The sequence below is a fragment of the Mytilus californianus genome, unplaced genomic scaffold (assembly GCF_021869535.1).
Source record: "Mytilus californianus isolate M0D057914Y unplaced genomic scaffold, xbMytCali1.0.p SCAF_1, whole genome shotgun sequence".
NCBI lineage: Eukaryota > Metazoa > Mollusca > Bivalvia > Mytilida > Mytilidae > Mytilus > Mytilus californianus.
In genome coordinates, this window is record NW_026262581.1 from 32114270 (window position 1) to 32135724 (window position 21455).

Here is a 21455-nt window from a genome sequence, read left to right on the forward strand (position 1 = left end):
TGATTATCATACGTTTTGTTTTTATTTCTATGCCTATCAATTAAGACATGAGCTTTCATAATTTGACAGCTTATTACATTATAAAAAAAGACTAAGTCGAACATCACTCTGGATTTTTTCTCAAGTGGACCTCAGCTACCTACCCTACCACACCATTACCGAAAAGTTAATTTTATAAAACATCTACGGCAATACTAAGTGCAAAGGGAAGTTGGGTAGCTGAGGTCTATTGGAGAAAAAAATCCAGGGTATTATTCGTCTTAGTTTTTTTTTTTAAGTAGGTCCAAAGTTGTAGTCCGCGGACACCAAACCCCACCCTTACCGAAAATTTAATAAAAAAAAATTCTAAGGCAATACTTTTGTCCGCACTAAGACAAAGGGAAGCTTAGTAGCTGAGGTCTACAGTAGAAAAAACACAGGGTATTTTTTTTCTAAAGTAGGTCCAAAGTTGAGGTCAGATACCCTACCCAACCCTTACCGAAAAGTTAACAAACAAAAATTCTATGGCAATACTTTTTTCCGCACTATGTGCAAACGTAAGCTAGAGACCTAGCGCCTACTTATTCAAAATTCCCAGTTTGGGTATAGCAGGGATTATTTTTTAAAGCTAATAAATAATTTCCTTGCCCACCATACTTTGTGTACAAAAGTACAAAAAATAAACCTTTCGTCCAATCATAAGTAAGCGAAATCCACTGTTTCAGAAGTAGAATGTTTTGTCAAAACAGTTTTGTGTGGCAAAAAAAAAAGTAAAAGCACGAGTGCAACTTTTTTTTCTACTAATGCAGAACAATTGTTACTTTTCATGAACTATTTGATAGGATGCCGAGAATATGGAGAGCTATTTCACACAATAGTGCAATTTTGCCAACATTTAAATAATTTCATAATTATTTACGATTCTATATACACTCAAAAGTGTTGACTATTTGAAATGTAAAGCGTGCAGCACGCTGTGTGATGTATTGAAAGCGATTTATATTGTATTTATATGATTAATGAACAAGAAATGAAATTTTGAAATTCATTGAATAGTGTCTTTGACTGCTTAGATATATATTAAAAACTGATAATATAGTGGTTATATATTAATAAAAACATTTGAAGTACGTTTGAATCTTATGCAACATTTGGGTTTATATAAACATCTGAAAACTGGCTATGAGCGAAGTGGCTGCTAGCGAGTGGCTGCTTGCTTGAACCTGGTCTCACAAACTCCGCATTTTCATTCACGTCTTCACATTACAGGTTTCAATAAACGTTTAGTAAATTATGTCAATTTGAAGAAAATGACCCGTATTATGCCAACAACTGGTTTTAGAATTGTTTAGTTTATTTCCGATGCAAAGACCTTATAAGTGAATCAATATTAATACAAAAATATGTCATCTTTAATGATTCCTCATGGGGTTTTTGATTATGTGATTACTTGGCCGTTTTGTTTAGTGATTATTTGATTACTAGACCAAATATTTCATGATTATTTGATTATCTAGGACTGTATTTTAGATTAATCGATTACCAAGTTTAAACAATAAATTTGTGAATATAGCATACATTTAAAATTTGGCTTGAAAGACGTTATTTTTTTTCGCCTCGCTCCGCTCGGTAAAATTGTTAAGAATTAGGTCCGAAGATTAAACGGTTTGTCATACAAAAAAGTTATATAAGTATAACGAAATCCGAGATATATCTTTTAATTAGATTGGTTCGTCTAATTAAGTATTTTTATCTTAAGTAAATTTACTAACTTCTTTAATAATTAAAGGATTTGAAATAGAATGTGTCCATAGTACATGAATGCCCCACTCGCACTATCATTTTCTATGTCCAGTGGACCGTAAATTGCGGTCGGAACTCTAATTTGGCTTTAAAATTAGAAAGATCATATCATATGTAACATGTGTACTGAGTTTCAAGTTGATTGAACTTCAACTTCATCAAAAACTACTTTGACCAAAAACATTAACCTGAAGCGGAACAGACGGATGAACGGAACAACAAACGGACGCACAGACCGAAAAACGTAATGCCTATAAATGGGACATACATTCACAAAATGTGCTGAAATTGAATGAAGGTCTTGTAAATCTCAATTAGACCATAACAGGCATATCCAAATAAAGTTCCCTGAAGTCACAAACAACTTCCCTCACTTGTAGATCTATTTCCACTACTTCTGCAATATTGTATTTATCAATAATAATATAAGTAGAAATTGTATGCATGCATGTAAATTAAAAACGATCAGGGTAAACTTATCAATCCTTTAAATAAACTTATTTTAAAAGGTTACCATTTGAACACTGTAAATAGATCTTTGAATATTGTTTTTATTGGTATAAATATTAATTTTGTTATCAGTAACTGAAAATTATACTACATATTATTGTTATACTCATCAAGGTACTACAATCTGTTGATACCTATGATTTGGCATTGCACAAGGTCATGCCTTTCTCTGACTGTTAATGACGTCTTTACACTAAATCCATTGGATGTTGGATGTGTATTGATTAATATTTTAGTCTAAGATACATGATTTTTGTATTAGTTGTTATTGGCTTTAAACTAGCTGTCAGTACTGCGATTACTCTCAGATCTGTACTTTGTGTCCTTTTTTGTTTGTTAAGGATGTATAAATACCCTGCCACGTCTGGTCTGTGCTTTTGTTAGATGTTTTTTTCTGTTTTGTATCGATCTGATATGTTAAGGCCTTTTCAACTGATTTTTATAGTTTGTTCTTATGTTGTTCTGTAACAAAACTCGTCCCAGGTTAACGGGAGGTTTGAGCGCTCACTTGCATGTTTTACCCCGCCACATACTGTATATACCTGTCCCAAGTTAGGAGCCTGTAGTTCAATGTGTCGTTTGTTGATGTCTGTCATATTTGTTTTTCGTTTTATTGTGTTATAAATTAGGCCGTTTTTTCTCAACTGAACTGTTTCATATTTTTCATGTCAGAGCCTTTCATAGCCGACAATACCCTACTGGTTTTTTTCTCATTGTTGAAGGTGGTACGGTTGCCTATATATAATTGCTTACATCCACTTCATTTGAACTTTGGGGATAGTTGTCACATTGGCAATCATACCACATCTCCTTATTAAAATGTTGAGGGGGGAGGGGGGTTGAAATTTTTATTTCTTAGGAAAGTTCCAATGTTTTCCTCCCAGGTCACCCAGTTTTAATTGGATATTTTCTCATTTTGCTGTGCCCTTGGATTTGTGTTTAAGGCCAACCAGAGCTTACTGCCTGTTGGTGGGTAGTTGAAGACCATATGGTAAGTTCTAGGTGTCTTTTTGTGTATTGTATATGGTGATTTGGTGATGTCTTCATGCCATTGTCTCATTACTTTATATAGACAGCTTATCAGTCAACCATATCTATCAAAGACGACAAATGATGGCCAAAGCTCTCCTGGCCTTTTGTATAGTCAGGCGAGAAACAAGATATAAACGGACTTGGCTTGGTATAAACATGTATATTTAGTTAATTCGTATAAATTCAAGTCATATTAATATTTCAAAACAACATAAAAATATAAAAGTGTAAACAAAATTTTTTAATAAATCTTGAAAATATTATTGTGTTTGTGTGTGGCCATGGATAAAGGCATATTTTTCAGTCTGGGTTAAAAAAAATTATTGACTTCGGGTACAAATCTCTGCCCCACCCCAGAGAATCAAATGGTTGCTTCCTTGGGAACAATAGAGATTGAAGATGTTGAGAATGAAGATCAGGTAATAATTGTATGTTCTGCGGCGACGTTAAAGGAACACCAATCAGTCAATCGATCTTTATGACTATGGCTTCAGTTGTGTAATATTCCTTGTTGTAAAAGTTCCTTTTCTGCTTTGTGTAGACTTATTAAGACTTGGAATAGATCTACGATGACTAATGAACGGTCGTGTATGGTTTGGCATTTTTACATGCCTACCGATAATAAAATTGACAATGGAAATGGAGAATATGTCAAAGAGACAACAACCTGACCAAAGAACAGACAACAGCCGATGTCCAGATATGATACGATGCTACCGGACATAGAAAAACCTGTCCTTTTTTCATGGAAAATTAAACTGTTACAGTAAATAAAAGAATACAAAACTAGCTCTTTTTTCTGTAAATACAAATAAAAAGCTGACATGGGTGAGATTAAAGCTAGAAATTCCAATTTCCCAGTTCACTTAAAAAGACCATATATAGATATAAGAAGATGTGGTATGAGTGCCAATGAGACATTTCTCCATCCAAGTCATAATTTGTTAAAGAAAAACCATTGTAGGTCAAAGTACGATTTTCAACACGGAGCCTTGGCTCACACCGAACAGCAAGCTACAAAGGGCCCCAAAATGACCAGTGCAAAACCATTCAAACGGGAAAACTATGCAGCGGTATAATCTATATAATAAATAAGAAACAAGAACACTTATGAACCACATCAACAAACGGCAACTACTGAACATCAGGTTGCTGACTTAGAACAGGTGCAAACAAATGCAGCGGGTTTAAACGTTTTAATAGGTACCAAATTCACTCTTATCCGAAACAATAATGTAACATATGACCTTTAATATTGAAGGGCTAAACTTGCATTGAGCCGTGTTAAGGCCCTAAAATAGAAAATAAAGAGATGTGCATGGGACAAAATCGCACACAATACATAGAAAAAATACAAATTATCAATGAACAGGGCTTTTATTTCTGTTCTTCATCTTGAAAGTAGCTGGAGGGTCTTCAACGAGGAAAAGAACCATTCATACCCTGAAAACAACAGCCACACAATTGGTTATGTGGATTACAATGTTTTGCTATATCCTACACCCTGAAGTTTTTTTCTCCAGAAGACCTCAGGTACCCAGCTTCCTTTTGCACCTAGTGCTGACAAAAGTATTGCCGTAGATTTTTTTATTAACTTTTCGGTAATGGTTTGGTAGGGTGGGTAGCTGAGGTCTACTTGAGAAAAAATCCAGAGTGATGTTCGGCTTAGTCTTTTTTTTATAATGTAATAAGCTGGCAAATTATGAAAGCTCATGTCTTAAAGGAGACATGACACGATTTTCAATTTGTGTTTCAAAATGTTTATTTATACTTAACTTTCCCCAAAAATACATCGATAGCAATATAAGTGTCAACTATTTAGGAAAATTTGTATTTTAATGAGATTTTAATTCAACGATTTATCGACCTGTCAAATATGCATATTTCCATCCCGGAAGTCACTCAGAACGAGGTTACTACGTCAGTGGTTACATTCATTCATATTGACATATGGGTACAGCACAAATTTAGTTTCGATTATTATCCAACAAAACTCATGACAGTGATAAACAATGATTATGTGTGATGCCGATGGATTCAACAATATAATTAAAAAAAATATTGACATGATATTTTCTGTTTTTTGAATGACATGCAGACTTAGAAGGTGTAAAGATGGGACTTTTTAACAAGCCCAAGCTACACTTCTTTCCGCCCACTTAATAAGGAATTCAGAGTTAGGGTATCGGGTGCCATGCCATGAGTTCATCATAGGTCACATGTATACGGTACAGATAATGAGTTTCGCAACTAGGTCTCGTTTGAAGTTGCAAACTTCAGGTGTCACTCCACAAACAACAAACAAATGGAAGTTTTAACGACCTTGACTGGCTATACAGCCCTTGCACGGTCGGTTATCTTGACTCCACATGGGGGATTGATAAGACATATATAGTGATTACGCAATATTACTTCATAAGCTCTTTGTGTACATCCTGGATGTTGGTTTTGCCGAGGGCACAGGTGAGATTGGAATATATTATTGTTGTGTACAGTAAAACAGGTACAACTACCTGATCATATATGTTTAATGAATACCTGTAGTACGACCATACAATACCCTATGCACTACCAATTAAATAGAATGACCTTATTTTTATTGCTTTTAAGAATATGCAGATATAAAAAGGTTTATAACAGATGCATTTTTAATTGACTTCTTGAGATGGAAAAGTAATATTCTTGTATGCTGCAAGTCTATAACTTCATAAGAAATTGTTAGACAAAAAGCATAAAAAGCAAACAAGGAAATGATACGAGAATGTGAGTCATAAGTCTTTTACATTCTTTTTCGGACACATTCCCTATTTCCATTCTCATTTTTTTTTATATTGAACATCGAATATAATTATTGACAACTATTTAGTTGGTAAAGATTCAGATGATGAAAAACATTTCTTTTTAAAATGGAAACTATATTAATAAATGAAGAAAGTGTCGTTTACCGTACGGCCTCCAATAATGAGAAACCCTATACCAAATATTTGGCTATAAAAGTTCTCAACGTGAAAATGTGAAACAATTTTAACGATAAAACTAACTTATTTATAACAAAATAATTTCCGTAGAAAAAAATTGACAGACATGAATCAACGCGACAACCACCGATCTATATATATAACTGATTTAAGAAAGGCACATTCAAAATGTGTCGGTGGTATATGTTTGTGAGCGCCTACGGTACCCTCTCCCCCTCCCAACGTATGACAGTGGTCTTACAGCAGTACATAAGAACTATAAAAACCAGTCTAACGCAAAAGGTCCGAGAATACAGTTATCGTCCTTTGATTTTCGTCCCTAGTGTGGACAGTGTGTTACTTGCCATTTTTTTTTATACCCCTTCCAAATTTATTTCTCCACGTTTTATGACACAAATAGCAAGTAGGGGGGGGGGGGGTGAAATGACACTGTCAAAAAAATTTGGGTCATGAATTTTAAAGTAAAGTAGTGATTTGGTCCAGCTGGAAAATGTTAAAAATTAGCACTTCGGAAGCTGTCAAAAGATTTCAAGACCCCCTTAACATAAAATTGTCCATGTTTTGAGTTGAAGCCAATGAAGTTTTCTATAATTTTGATAAAATTTGTCTCAAAAGTAGTACAACACACTGTAAAAAAAATTATTGAGAAATCGCATGTGGGATTTTTTAAATTTTCATTTATTGTCTAAAAGAAATGCACTACGAAATAACTGTGTACTCGGACCAAAAGATCGGTACGAAGTAGAGAAACCACTAACGTTAAAACAATAGAGACAACGCACAAATACTGTTAGCTAGATCAAACAAAGCCAAGTACAGCTAATACACAACTCATGTTCTTGAAAACTGAAGTATGTTACATGTAAACATTTTCTTTCTCAGTCCGATTGAAAATCTAACATCTATTCAAATGACCCCTTTTAGAAAAAAATATTTTGAAAAAGAACATTATGTGTTGCGAATATTTTCCTTGACTCAAGCTGGTAACAATAAACAAATTGATTGCTAAATGATATTTGGAAGAGACGGGTGGAAATAAGTGAATTTGAATTTACTCTGTGTAATTTCTTAAATTTGAAGTTAGATTTATAAGGGTCTGGATGGAATAGCATACTTTAGAAGTGTAGTATATTAATTATTTCAACATAAGATAGTTTTTCTTATAAATGTATGATTTTAAAAGGTAAATAACATAACACGTGACTAAATCACACTACAGGTGCCTTCTTACCTTTCACCTGGTCAAGTATGCTATAGGTGTCAATATTTATGTTCTTATTCAATACTTCAAACGAACATATAGCATTTACAAAGTAAAAACTCAACACAGTTTTTGGTTATCAGCTCGCCCCGACAGCACAGAAAGCTTATTTTTATTATAAACAATAAACAAATGTCCAATTTGCTGTCATCGACCGCTGCCATCACATATAAACACAATCTACAATAGAAAAATGTTCTATAAGTTGAAGAAAAAATCATTTCGATTTACATACATGTATTTTATCAACTATTTTCTACATAACATACTGATTCACATTCCTATGAAGTCTTAATAAAAGGGGTGGGTGGGTGGGAAAACGAACCTTTCTGTCGGATAGGCGAACCTCGAATGACAATTCTAGATATCTTATTATAATTTTAGCGCTAAAATTCTAGCATGAAGTTATCATGATTGATATAACTTAAACCGGTAATAACTTACTGATGGTCCAATCAAATTAAACATAAACATGTTTTGATTTAAACACACGTGTTAAAAGTAAACAAATACACGTGTTCCCGAGTAACCTTTATAAATACATTTATGTTCTTATTCAATACTTCAAACGAACATAAAGCATTTACAAAGTAAAAACTCAACACAGTTTTTGGTTATCAGCTCGCCCCGACAGCACAGAAAGCTTCGATTGATAAAGAAAGGGACATAAAGAAAAAGGGGGGACAAACAATATAAATTACAATCCTAAATTCTTAGATACTGACAATCTGTTGAGTATACTCTCTTTAACATAACCATCTTTGGCTTTATCACTTTTCCATCTCCCGTGTTTCTTAAACAACCGGTCATCTATTCCAGCTTCTGCCGCGGCAGTAGCTCCTCCTGACCTCAAACTATGTAAGCCAAACTGTTTTTTATCAAGACCTAAACTGTCAAGTGCAGATAACAATAACTCTCTGGCTCTGGTGTAAGAAATATGACTACTCTTTCTAAGTTTGTATATATTCAAAGATTTACAATAACAAATAGATCTAAAAATAAAATCATTCGATTCTTCAGGAATGTTAGCTAACTTTAGATAACGCTGAAGTACATCTACCGGGCATGTAATATTCCCTGTTTTTGAAATAACAACATCTTTCCCTTCCCTATATACATCAGTTTTACTCTTGACTAAATGAAGTGTAAGGTAAGTAGGGGAAAACTGTATATCAGACCTTCTCAAGTTAGCTAACTCGGAGAATCTTAAAAAGCCAGCATAGGCTAATAAACACATACATGCTATTCTTACATCTTTTAAATTACAAGTATTATTAGCATATTTACATACAATATTTTTCAAAATATGCGGTGTGATAGGTTCTTTTTTGACAACTGAATGACCTATTTTTCTATGAGCCCCTTCAAGAACAGATGCAACTAGATTATTTTCACTGGGATCAGCAACGCCAGCTAATTTATGTGCCCATTTTATGGCGTAAAAAGCATCATTTAATTTTGAAACCGATTTTGCAGTTTCAGACAAATGAATTAAATATAAAGAAATATGTAAATGAGATGCTGGCAATGGTGAAAAAGAATATTGACTAGTCCACTTACACCATGAATTGAAGGCATATCTATATTTCTTCTGAGTACTCGCAGCCTTGGACGAAAGAAGGAATTCTGGTAACTGTTTGAACAAACTGCTGAGATCATTATTAGAGGCAACTTGTGAATTAAAGTCTGACCAATGTCCTACTGAAAAAATATCTGAAAAACGTAAAATTGCAATAACATTTTATATACATATACAGAGGACGAATTATTAGCATATTTCAGATTTCTATACACAGTAAAATATAATATATATTCAAATATTTCAACGCCAGCTACAATATCTTTATAGATACTAGGGCCATAAACTGTAAAACAAATTACCATGCCTGCTAAAATATCATTATAGATACTAGGGCCATGTCAAATAAAAAACCAAGCCTGCTACAATATCATTACCGATACTAGGGCCATGTCAACATAAACACCCATGCCTGCTACAATATACATATACTAGGGCCATGTCACAAACAGACCATGACTGCTACAATATATCTATATATATATTAGGGCCATGTCACAAACAGACCATGCCTGCTAAAATATATCTATATATATTAGGGCCATGTCTAAGATGCATCTAGCAAAACAGCCAAAACTGGCGAACCAAACGGTTCAATTCCGAATATCGTATTCTTATTCGAACCTTGCTTATAAATACCATCAGTATTTTTAAACACAATAACATCTTTTACGTAATCTTGATAAATCAGATGTTTATCGAATATCAAAGGCCAGAATGCAGCAGAAATCCACTTAGGCACAACTAACGTGCCTCGAGCTTTACAAGCTATAATGTGTTTAATCGATCGTATCACAAGATTAATTGGTGGAACTAGCCAATTATTTTCATTGGTCCAAACTTGAGAAAATGCATCAACTGCTTCAGAATCAGGTTGCCAAAATAAGGAGTTAAATCTCATAACTTTTCTATTTTCGACACTTGCAAACCTGTCAATCGAATAAGGACCCCACATATCATTTAAAAAATTGAAAAATATATGTGTGACTCCCCAGTCCTCGAAATCAACCATTTTGCTGATATAATCAGCCTTTTCATTTTCTTTTCTGGGAATCCATTGAATGTCAATTGATATTCCTTTTTGAATGCAAAATGAAAAAATAGATTTTGCTATAACATGAAGATTTTCTTTCATACTTCCCGAATTAACAATTTTGACACAATTTTGATTGTCAGTAAACCACTTTATAGTTTTTCCTGTGAAACTATTCTTAAAAGAAAAAAGGGCCAACTCTATAGCTTTCAGCTCTCTCCATGTGGAGCTTTGTACCGTTTCACTACATGTCCACATCTTATGGAAAATCTTATTTTCTAATTCAACGGTGTATGCACCAGCGGCAATATTACTAGCATCTGAGTATATGACAACAGAAGATTTACTGTAATGACATAAATTACGATAGTTAATCATGGTGACATTTTCTAACCAGAACTTTAACTCTGATAAAACCTCGACGGGTTTGTACCCTGTAATGGGAATATCCCACCCAATTCTACTTTCAATTTCCATGTAACAGAACTTTGACATAATTCTAGCCACATTTCCGATTACGGGAGTCATAGAAATAATTCTACCTACAACCTGAGCTAAAGATCTAGCTGTAACATAGGGAAATTTAGCCAAAATTACATTCAATGAGAAAATCAAATCGTCAACTCGACGTTGAGTAATAGATAATTTGTATTCTTTCGAGTTCCAAACTATTCCCAACCATTCTAACTCGGTAACAGGTTTAAAAACAGACTTCTCCTCGTTAATAAGGAAACCAGCATCAATCAAAGACCTTTTTACGAAGGACGATTGCTCATTACATGTATTTTCATCTGGACTCATGCCAAATCCATCATCTAAATACAAAACAACTTTTATACCGTTTCCACGCCAAAATTTTACTAGTGGCCTCAAACATTTAGTAAAAATGTACGGACCGGTAGTAATTCCGAAAGCTAAAACAGTATAGCAATAAAATTGACCTTCCCACTGAAAACCTAAGAAAGTCTGTTGCTGTGAGCATATGTCTAAGTGAAAATAACCAGATTTTAAATCAAACTTAAACAGATACATATCTTTGTCAAAATATTGTATAGCTAACTTCCAATCCTCAAATTTTATTTTTTCGCGCTTTATGTGTTTATTCAATTGACTCATATCTAAAATAAGTCGTTTCTTACCGGACTTTTGAGTAGCAACACTCAATGGATTTACCACATATGGTTGAAAAGGCACTTTAATTACGCAACCTATTTGAACTAATTCTTCAATTGACTTTGTGACAAATTCAGTATTCTGCCGTGCTGATCTATTATTTCTGTGGTACATTTTAAAAGGTGTATCTATAAATGGAATAACATAACCATTTTTTATTGTATCAAGCACAAAAGGACAAGCACCTATATTTTCCCAATACTTTACATGACAAGCTAATCTACCTTTCACCCCTTTAAATTTATCATATGACTGACAATTTTCAAAATATTGAACTTGATCTAAAAAAGATTCTATATAATCGTTATCAACAAAACATGTAGAAAATTGGTCATTAATAGTGTCTAAATACTTATCATTCACAATGACTGGAGAGTGACGTTCAGGCCCTACTTTACTACTTCTGGTAGGTTGTGGAGTTGCTGTTGGATGACCTGAGACTGGCGAGAAGAGGACAGTTTTTTCTCCAGTGGCCTTGTTGCTTGCAGTAGTGGCACGTGTCGATTGAGCAAGGCTCACGCCTTGCGAAGCTCCCACGAAAGGGCTGTTGCTGATTACGTTGATAATGCTGAGCGTAAGCAGGGTTACCATAAGATTCCGCAGGTTGTTGACGAGGCGGATTTTTTGGGTAAGGTTGCTGGCGAGATTTTGACTTCTCCTTGGAGGTACGGATAGCTCTGGTCTCAGCTTGTCGTATCTTTCTCTCATCTTCAGAATCTGAAGCCACGGCATTGGATTCGTATTCCCTAACGGTTCCCCAACCAGCAGGGGAAGCATCAGCTATGCGTATTTTCTTATTACGGCTTTTGATCTTATCAGTTATGTCAAGAACTAATCTATAGGCTTGAGTATTGGAGTTAGGGATGAATTTTGAAAGTTTATTAACAGTGTCTAATAATTCCTCGTTAAAGGTGTACTGAATTCTGTTTCCTTCCCCCTTAAATTTTAGAGTGACGTCCTCCTTAATTTTTCTCTTAAGGCAATCTTGTTCTTGTATGAGTTCAGATTTCAACTCACCTAACTTGCTGTCTAAAATTGTCTTAAAAAGCTCTACAGTATCTACCAAATCAGACGACTTATCAGCTGCTTTATGAATATTAGGTGGCGGTAAACTATTATCTCCTTCGAGTAGTATGTCTTCATTCAATTCCAGACGTGGAGAAGATTCGGACATTTTACCAAGTGGCGATTTAAGAAAAAACGAACCTTTCTGTCGGATAGGCGAACCTCGAATGACAATTCTAGATATCTTATTATAATTTTAGCGCTAAAATTCTAGCATGAAGTTATCATGATTGATATAACTTAAACCGGTAATAACTTACTGATGGTCCAATCAAATTAAACATAAACATGTTTTGATTTAAACACACGTGTTAAAAGTAAACAAATACACGTGTTCCCGAGTAACCTTTATAAATACATTTAATCACTAAAACAACAGCCTCCAATAAATGTTTTGTATTGTGTAATTTTATACATTAGGTGAAGACACCGATGAGACGTAAATAAAATATTGAATTGAATTGTCATAAAAGGGGGAAAGTAATAAAATTGTTAATTGAATATCCTAATGCAGAAATAGTGTGATAAAGGATTTTCACTATCCTTTGTGTGATGTATTGTTTCCAACCATCAAAAAATATAAGCATAACTGTTGGTGATAATTTATACATATTAAAAGTCTCTATGTAATAAAAAAAAAATTAAAAACGGACACTTTGCGAACGCCTAATTTTACTTTTACTATCGTTTTTTTTTCTGCTTCTGGCGCACACATAATTATAACATTACCGTAACAGAGAGAGAAAAAAGAACAATTTGATCATCAATAATTAGAAATTTATATTTTCAATCATGATTATAAACTAGTTTTATTTAAATGAAAAAATGCAGAAAGCGGTCTATTAAATTTATTCATCAGACAAACCAAATATGTATGGTAACAATTCGATCGGTATTGTCTGAAAAATCGTAGTTTTTGGACTCTTTGCATGAAGAATTAATATCCTTTTCTTGTTTTTTTTTCACATACAATGTCTTTATAGTTTGTCAGTAATCGAGAAAAGTGCTGTCAATACCGTCCATAGTGTATCGACATCGTCCAGTTAAGAGACATTTTCCCAGCTTGAAACCACTGACGTAAGCACGATCACGTGATCGTTATCTAATTAAAAATCATTCTTAATGACAAGCGCTGGATTCTTTGACCAGAAAAATGCTGATTTATCAGGTTTTTGACCAGCAAAATTGTACAAAACATGTTTTAAGACTAATATTTATTAATTAAATAAAAAAAAAAAAAAATATATAAAAATCGTGTCATGTCTCCTTTAATTGATAGGCATAGAAATAAAACGAAAACGTATGAAAACCAATAACATTCTACTGGAGACAAAATAACGTTGGTTTAGGCAACTAGTATGATGGTCTGGATGCGTATTTCTTCATTTCTGTATTCTTTGAAATTCTATTCCATTTTTCTCTATTCTTTAATCAGTGTTTCAGGCCATTTTTCTCTATTCTTTATCATGTTTATTTCTTTATACTTTTTGCCAATTATTCTATTCTTTTTTTTATTTTAACACCTTATTACTCTATTTTTTTTTAATTTCTTGGTTCATTTTCTCTATTATTTATATTTTTTGCCCACTATTCTCTATTCCGTAAACCCCCATCCACACCCAGGCTCTGGTTAAGGTCACCATATAGCTTTCAAAAATAATCAAAACTAATACCGAGTAGGCTCCGAATGGCAAAATGATTGAATGCTAATCCCGGTTTGAATTGTGAAATTGCGGAAATTTGTTTTTCAATCAACTGATCAAGCAAAACACATTATCGTCCTGAATGTTCGTATAATGGACCTTGGTTATGAATTCTAATCATCTGAGATCAACCTTTCTAAATTTAAAAGTAAAGATACGCACCCTTATTGTTCAGATTGATAAAGTCTTTTGCATCCGTCGACATTATCTTCGATTAAAGATCTGATAACCACAGTGACTGTACATGTATACTTTAACGACCGGAGTAGTTTTCTTATAAGTTTTTAAAAGTAGTAACCTCCCTTGTCAATGTGATGTTGTAATCAATCTATTTATTTGTATCATCTTTATATAATATTATGTTGTACAATTTAAATTTATGATCATGATGATTCGTTTAATATTTAAATATAATAATTTATTTTTTATTAAAGATATAAACAAGGTAATTTGAAAGGCTTTGATTCATTTATCACCGTAGTTCAATTCATAAGTCAGGCGGTCTATTTTGTCTACATTATGTTGAAAGAACACCGGGGTGTTTACATTGGCATTATTTACTATCAATGACTGTGAAACAAGAAAGGGAAACATTGTACATTATAAAACAGAAATAATTAAAATTAAATACAAAATTTTTTTTTAATGAAATCAAAAACGAAAAACGGAAATACTTTTGATTTTCATTTTGGTTTTAGAGAAATCAAAAACAAAAAATAAAAACACTTTCGTTTTCCGTTTTGGTTTTAGAGAAATCAAAAACGAAAAATGAAAACACTTTTGTTTTTTTTGTTTTGGTTTTTGAGAAATCAAAAACGAAAAATGAAAACACTCTCGTTTTTTTTTTTTTGATATGTCAAAATGAAAAACGAATGGACGCACATATACACGGACCTTTATAGAGAAAGTCGACACAGAATTAGTTAAACCAAAAACCAAGTTACATTATATCCCTCATCATGCAGTGAAGACAGATTCCGCAACTACACCCATCAGGATCGTGTATGACTGTAGTTGTAGACAACCACCGGACACCGCCAGCTTAAATGATTGCTTACTTAACGTGCCTCCAAAGTTGAATGATGTAACCGCAATACTTTTAAGATTCCGCATGAATAAATATTCCGTATGTACAGATATTGAAAAGGCCTTTCTCAGTGTTGGAATAGATATTGAAGACCGGGACGTCACTTGATATTTCTGGTTAAGCAATCCAACAGACCCAAGCAGTTGTATTACGACTTAAAAGATTAAGTTTGTATTATTCGGAGCCACCTGCTCACCCTTTATATTAAATGCTGTTTTATCAAAACACATCAACAACCATCAGACAGAACTTACTGACAATTTAATGAGAGATTTGTACGTAGATAATATTGTTTCTAGTTTTAATTCCGAAGATGAATTGTCACAATATTTCAAAGTTATTCGCAAATTATTTACAGATGGTGGATTCAATTTACGTGCATGGGCATCAAATAACAAAGCTGTTACATTAACTTGCAGAATCTGAAAAAAGTTCTCGACACAGCACAGGTAATCAAAGAATTAGGCTTGCGTTGGACTACAGATCACGATCACAAAGGTATGCTGAAAATATACTAGACACTAAAATAGACCTCATCACAAAACGCGAAGTACAAGGAGAATCGTCTAAGATTTATGATCCACTCGGGATCATCAGTCCAGTTACCGTACGAAGTAAAATGTTTATGCAAACACTTTGGGGCAAACATATGAAATGGGACGAACCATTGCCTGATCATATGAGAACAGAATGGGTTGACATCAGACGAGATATTAATGAACTACAAAGACTGTTATACATCGTCATTACTTTACAAATTGTTCGGATTCTAACAGAGACAATGTGATACATGTATTTATGGATGCTAGCATGAACGCTTACTGAGCTTGTGCATATCTCGTTTCGGAAGGAAAAAGTTCACTTCTAATGTCAAGAAATCGAGTAGCAACGTTAAAACAGCTAACAGTACCAAGACTAGAACTAATGGCTGCAGTAATTAGAAGTCGATTTTTTCTCATATTTTGACTCATATTAATTTTAGTCGTGTCATACTATGGAGCGATAGCCAAATTGCGTTGAGCTGTTTGAGTTCGAACAAGATGTTAAAACAATTGTCGCCAATAGAGTGAAAGATATCAAAGAACTGACAGAAAAGTTTACATGGAAAATAAAGGCAACAGTAGTATATCGCTGTTCGAAATTCATAAATACTGTCCAAGTGAATCTTATCCCGCCGATTTACTATCAAGAGGAATAACAACTCAAAAGACTAGAGACAACGTGTTATGGATGAACGGCCCTGATTGGTTAACGAACAAGAAAAAATGGCCTGAATGGAAAATAGATGAAACGCAAATTATGTCTACATTTGCTCAACAAGAAGTTAAGGTTGATACGACACAAATACTGAATACGCACGGTGTAACACAGAAAATCAAAAACGTAACAGATTTAACTCATTCAAGAAAGTTTTGAGAGTTACAGCTTACGTACAAAGATTTATAGCTAATTGTAGATCAGGAGAAAAACAAACTGGAAACCATAATACACAAGAATTACAGAATGCAACGTTAACTTTGATACAAGATGTACAGCAAACACACTATTGTGACTTGAAACAAAGCTTACAAATAGGAGAGACCAAGACTTACAAACTTAGTTAAACTGAAACTTTATTTAGAAAAGGACAACTTGATTCGTTGTGGAGGACGGATTCATAACTCACCATTGGATGAATTTCCTATATTGCTACCTGCAAAAGATAAATTAACTAAACTCATTATAATGGATGCTTACATTTCACATTTACACTCAGGACTGTCAAATACCGTCACACTACTCCGTCAGACATATTGGATACCGAGTATACGGCAAGTTGCGAACTGTATATTACGCAAATGTGTGACCTGTAAAAAAGTTTAAGGCCGACCGTATACAGCTCCAGATGCGCCACCCTTACCGAAGGACAGACTACGAGAAGCACCGCCGTTCACAGTAACGGTAGTTGATTTTACGGGTGCTCTTGCAGTGAAAACGACGATGGAACTACTAGTAAAGCTTACATATGTTCATTTACATGTGACAGCACTCGCGCTGTGCATCTAGAAGTGGTGGACAACTTCACAGAAGAAAAATTTATCTTAGCATTTCGAAGATTTGTAAGTAGAAAATCATTACCGAAAACGATGATATCCGACAATGCTACTACCTACATTGCAGTCGCTAAGCATATAGAAACTCACACGATCAGCGTCACTTACAAAAAAGTTGAACAACTATGGTACAAAATGGACATTTATACCAAAACGCGCCCCGTGGTACGCCGATTTTTGGGAAAGATTGGTAGGAATAACAAAAGATTGTGTCAAAAAAGTTTTGGGGCGTTCCCTTATCAACATAGAACTTCATAAGACAATTGTGACTGAAGTTGAAACTATTCTGAACGACCGTCCACTAACTTACGTCTCGTCAGATCTTTTAGATGAACCGCTAACGCCATAACATTTACGTATACGTTACGGACGAAGGATCACAACACTACCATACCCTGATAATAGAGATTTTGAACAATCGACGTATGAGATGACTCGTAAATCTGTGAATAAACTGTCTCGGTGGAACATATTCAATAGTTTTGATACAAATGGAAGCACAAGTATCTTACCTCTCTTCGAGAATATCACCGAAACACCGAGAAGGACAATCAAACAATCACCGTTGGAGATGTTGTACAAGTGTACGAAGAATCACCGAGGACAAAGTGGAAACTAGCTGTAATTGATCAATTGAACATTGGAGGTGATGGGAAAACGAGATCTGCTGTAATACGGACAAAAAATGGACTCACTTCGCGTTCGATTACAAAATTTTATCCTCTTGAAGTGTCAGCAAAAAGAGACTTTATAATAGACAATACATGTGATATCAATTATCCTCTAAGTTATAGAAACTCAAGCCGTAAAGCTAAAAAGTGTTGATATGGAGAACATTAAGAAATGGACAAATGGAAATAATTCTTAATTTAGAGACTGTAAAATGCAATTTTATTTAGTTTTTCATAGACATTAACTCATTTCAGAGAACTTTAGAGTTTTTCAGTATTTTGCAAGTGTCACATTATATTGTAGTTTAAATATTTTTAATTTCATCTCTTGCACGGCCCCAGGATGTTGTGAAGTCCGCTTCTTAGACGTACAGTATAGCACGCCGCTCAATTGTAACGTCACTATCGTTGACGTACTTCCTTTAGTTTTCTCGATACCTTCATCAAACTAGCAAGACGTCTGTTCTTTAGTTCTTGCCATTATACGATATTTTAGCCACTATACGCAATATTACGTTTAAGGGTAATAGTTACGTCTAATTGATTTGTATATATGATGTTTCATTCTTTTATTGTTTTGCTCCGATAGTTTATTTCTATTTTCACTTTTATTTTTGCGTTCCAATACTCTGGGCTGCACTGTTGTGAATATTTATCATGAACGAAAGGAGAGTGAATATAAACTTTTTCTATTTTAGGTATCTCTTATATGTATGTATATTATTGTTTATGGGAAATATAGTTAGGAAAGGGTTCGTTCTCCCTGTTTGATCAGTGGGTATCTTGACATGTGACCACCTTTAGTTTTTCCCAAAATATCGTGTGTCCCGTTTTCTCCCCTGCTTGCTCTATTTACATTATGGGTCTATATTGTAGCAGGATATATTTACTAAAGGGTTATCTTTGATAAGCCCATATCTCCCATTTCTTCCGACAGTTTTACATTTCTATTTGCGCCATTTTCCATGTTATTCCCGTGGTAACTTCCGGTTATCAAGTCCAATAATATTGACGGAGATGGCCTAGTTTCCAGAACCCCGTATTGTGTATAGATATTTTTACATCAATAACAAAGTTAATTTACCAATAGTAACGTACTCACTTTCCGTGTTCCTGCATTTCCTCAGTACAAATGCGTCTGTAGCAGACAATATGGGCGGTCCAAAGCTCACGGAACCTTTTACTGGTTCTAAAACCATAACCAGAGGAAGCACACCGCACCTATTGGATCTTACAACACATGACCATTACCAGGTTTACATAAACCTCGATTAAATTTATATTTATGACCTGACCAAGTGAACTGTTTGACTACAAATACAACAACGTTTTCCATGTTTACACACGAAGATTAATGTCCAAGGGGGATTCCTGTCCTCTGTTTTCGCCATGGGCATTTATTTATGATGTTTATTGATACTTATGACTGAGTCATTGTTGAAACTTATAAATGTTTTGTTATAAATCATCTTGCTACAAATTTAGAAACCATTAACTAGACTGCTCAGCTAAGCTACCGAGTTCTTTGAAAGTTACCATCGCAGTTTCACAATTACCAGTGAAAGTTATTGTATCCATTATTAATACAATCACACACACACACACACACACACACACACACACACACACACACACACAATGTTTAAGCTTCGTAATGCTCGACCATGAGCGGTAAAATATCAAGAAAATAGAAAACATAAATAAGTTTTTTTTTTAATTAATAAAATTATTATTTAGCTATTTAACTATAATATAAATAAAATAGTTACATAAACATACCACAAAAACTATAATAGGTCGGTCTTTCAGAGCGAGATACCCACATTTCCAAAAATAAGAATGTTTAAACTAATACTAAATTTGATATGGGAATACCTCCCCCCCCCCTTTTCCCCCAAATAACTACAAATTTATACTCTAAAATATGATAATTCTTTATATATTTTGATACTTATTAGACATTTCGAGTATGTCAGTTATTAAAGAAAAACATATCATAGATAAGGATAAATATTTTGTACGCCAGACGTCTACAAAAGACTAATCAGTATCGATCGAATCAAAATAAATTATACAGGTCAAATAGATTACGAAATTGAAGAGTATTGGGATTCCAAAATTCTGAAAGGTTTTGCCAAATACAAATGTACAGCAAAAGCAGAGTTAGTAATATAATTTAACATCTAAACATTCCACTGCTAAAATCAATATAGTTGTTGATTTTTGTCTTTAAAAAGCCGAAACTCATGATCAATCAAGTATGCTGACGTACTAGTAAAAGTCTAAGTTCCCGTCGATATAAATAGACATGAATATGATAACATGTAAAACGTACCAGTTGACAAACAAAAATTATATCGGAAAACATATGAAATATAATGATATTAAGAGATATATCATTTCTTTTGACTACACTTTCTCAAGCATACACGTTTTAGCTTAAATATCAGCGAAGCAAGCAACGGTCACTTACGACATCAATTGGTACAACACAACTTAAATGAACTGCACAAGTTATCAAAATGTATTTATTCTCGTATTCGTAAGCAGATGAAATTTATATATTGTATTCACATTCACGAATTTACGAAATTTTCTGTTTCGTTTTCCCTGATCCTTACTTTTTATGTTCAGTTCAGTTCCGTCTTTTAGAAGCGTATCAGCCATTTTGTATTTTAAAAAGACGAAATTAAACGAAAGTGAGATAACAATCTGTCTTATAGTATGTACAGTTATCGGTATTTATTTCAATTGGATTTAAATACATAAGTTTTATTTTCGCTGGAATTATCTCATGAAGATAATGATGAAACATAGATTTCCAATGAAATCGGTAAATATATTATAATGATAATACAATAAGAGATATGATAAATTTGCACATGCCATACAACTTTCATCTTTTTTACAATTTGACTTTATTTGATAAATTATCGACTCACGTCCATTTATTCGACAATGACTAAAACATCCATTTAAGAAATCTATGAACGTCATTTGCTTAGATGAGAAATTGTTAGCTTTGATTGAAGTTTACTTTGCTTCCAAAAAAAATTTATAAACAGTTTCTGTGATGCGAGACATATTCCTTTATTTAAGAATCACTCGAAAATTCCTCCATTAAATCTATGACTTCCTCGAGTTTATTTGCAAATTGTAGGTCTTTACTTTTTTCCATGTCCTCAAAATCATCAATAATCTAAAAAAAAAAGACAGTATATATTTGTAAGTTTAAGACCGAACCGATGAAATAAGATCCTTACAAAGTTACAAAACACGGACCATTTCAAACAGTTCCATCTATTAACTTTAAAAAACAAGTCTTTTATAACTAAAATTCTTCAAAAACCTCTAGCAACAGGAATAATACTTGTTGATTTTTTTTTCTGACACCTTACATTATCTTTTTATACATATGTTAAATGAAGACAATTTACGAAGTCTTACTATTGACTTGTCAAATTATGACTAAAATGTTTTCAAATATT

At 33.6% G+C, this 21455-nt stretch overlaps 2 protein-coding genes across 18 annotated transcripts in view; both read right to left on the bottom strand.

Annotated features, from left to right (window-relative positions):
• The window catches only part of LOC127718597 (plexin-B1-like), a 338385-nt gene that overhangs the window by 209578 nt on the left and 107352 nt on the right, over positions 1 to 21455 (bottom strand). The window contains exon 32 of one of the 17 annotated variants that reach the window (XM_052224670.1): positions 19669 to 21166. The exons of the other annotated variants lie outside the window; for them this stretch is intronic. Coding sequence (XP_052080630.1) covers positions 21062 to 21166 — 105 coding nt within the window. The 3' untranslated portion in view covers positions 19669 to 21061. Of the gene's footprint in view, positions 1 to 19668; positions 21167 to 21455 lie in introns of those variants that run through there. 17 annotated transcript variants of the gene reach the window in all.
• Positions 7753 to 12204, bottom strand: LOC127718771 (integrase/recombinase xerD homolog). The gene is made up of 2 exons (XM_052224824.1): positions 11705 to 12204; positions 7753 to 9285 (listed from the first exon to the last, which is right to left on the bottom strand). Exons 1-2 carry the CDS (start codon positions 12123 to 12125, stop codon positions 8261 to 8263), a joined length of 1446 nt encoding a protein of 481 aa, XP_052080784.1. The 5' UTR covers positions 12126 to 12204; the 3' UTR covers positions 7753 to 8260.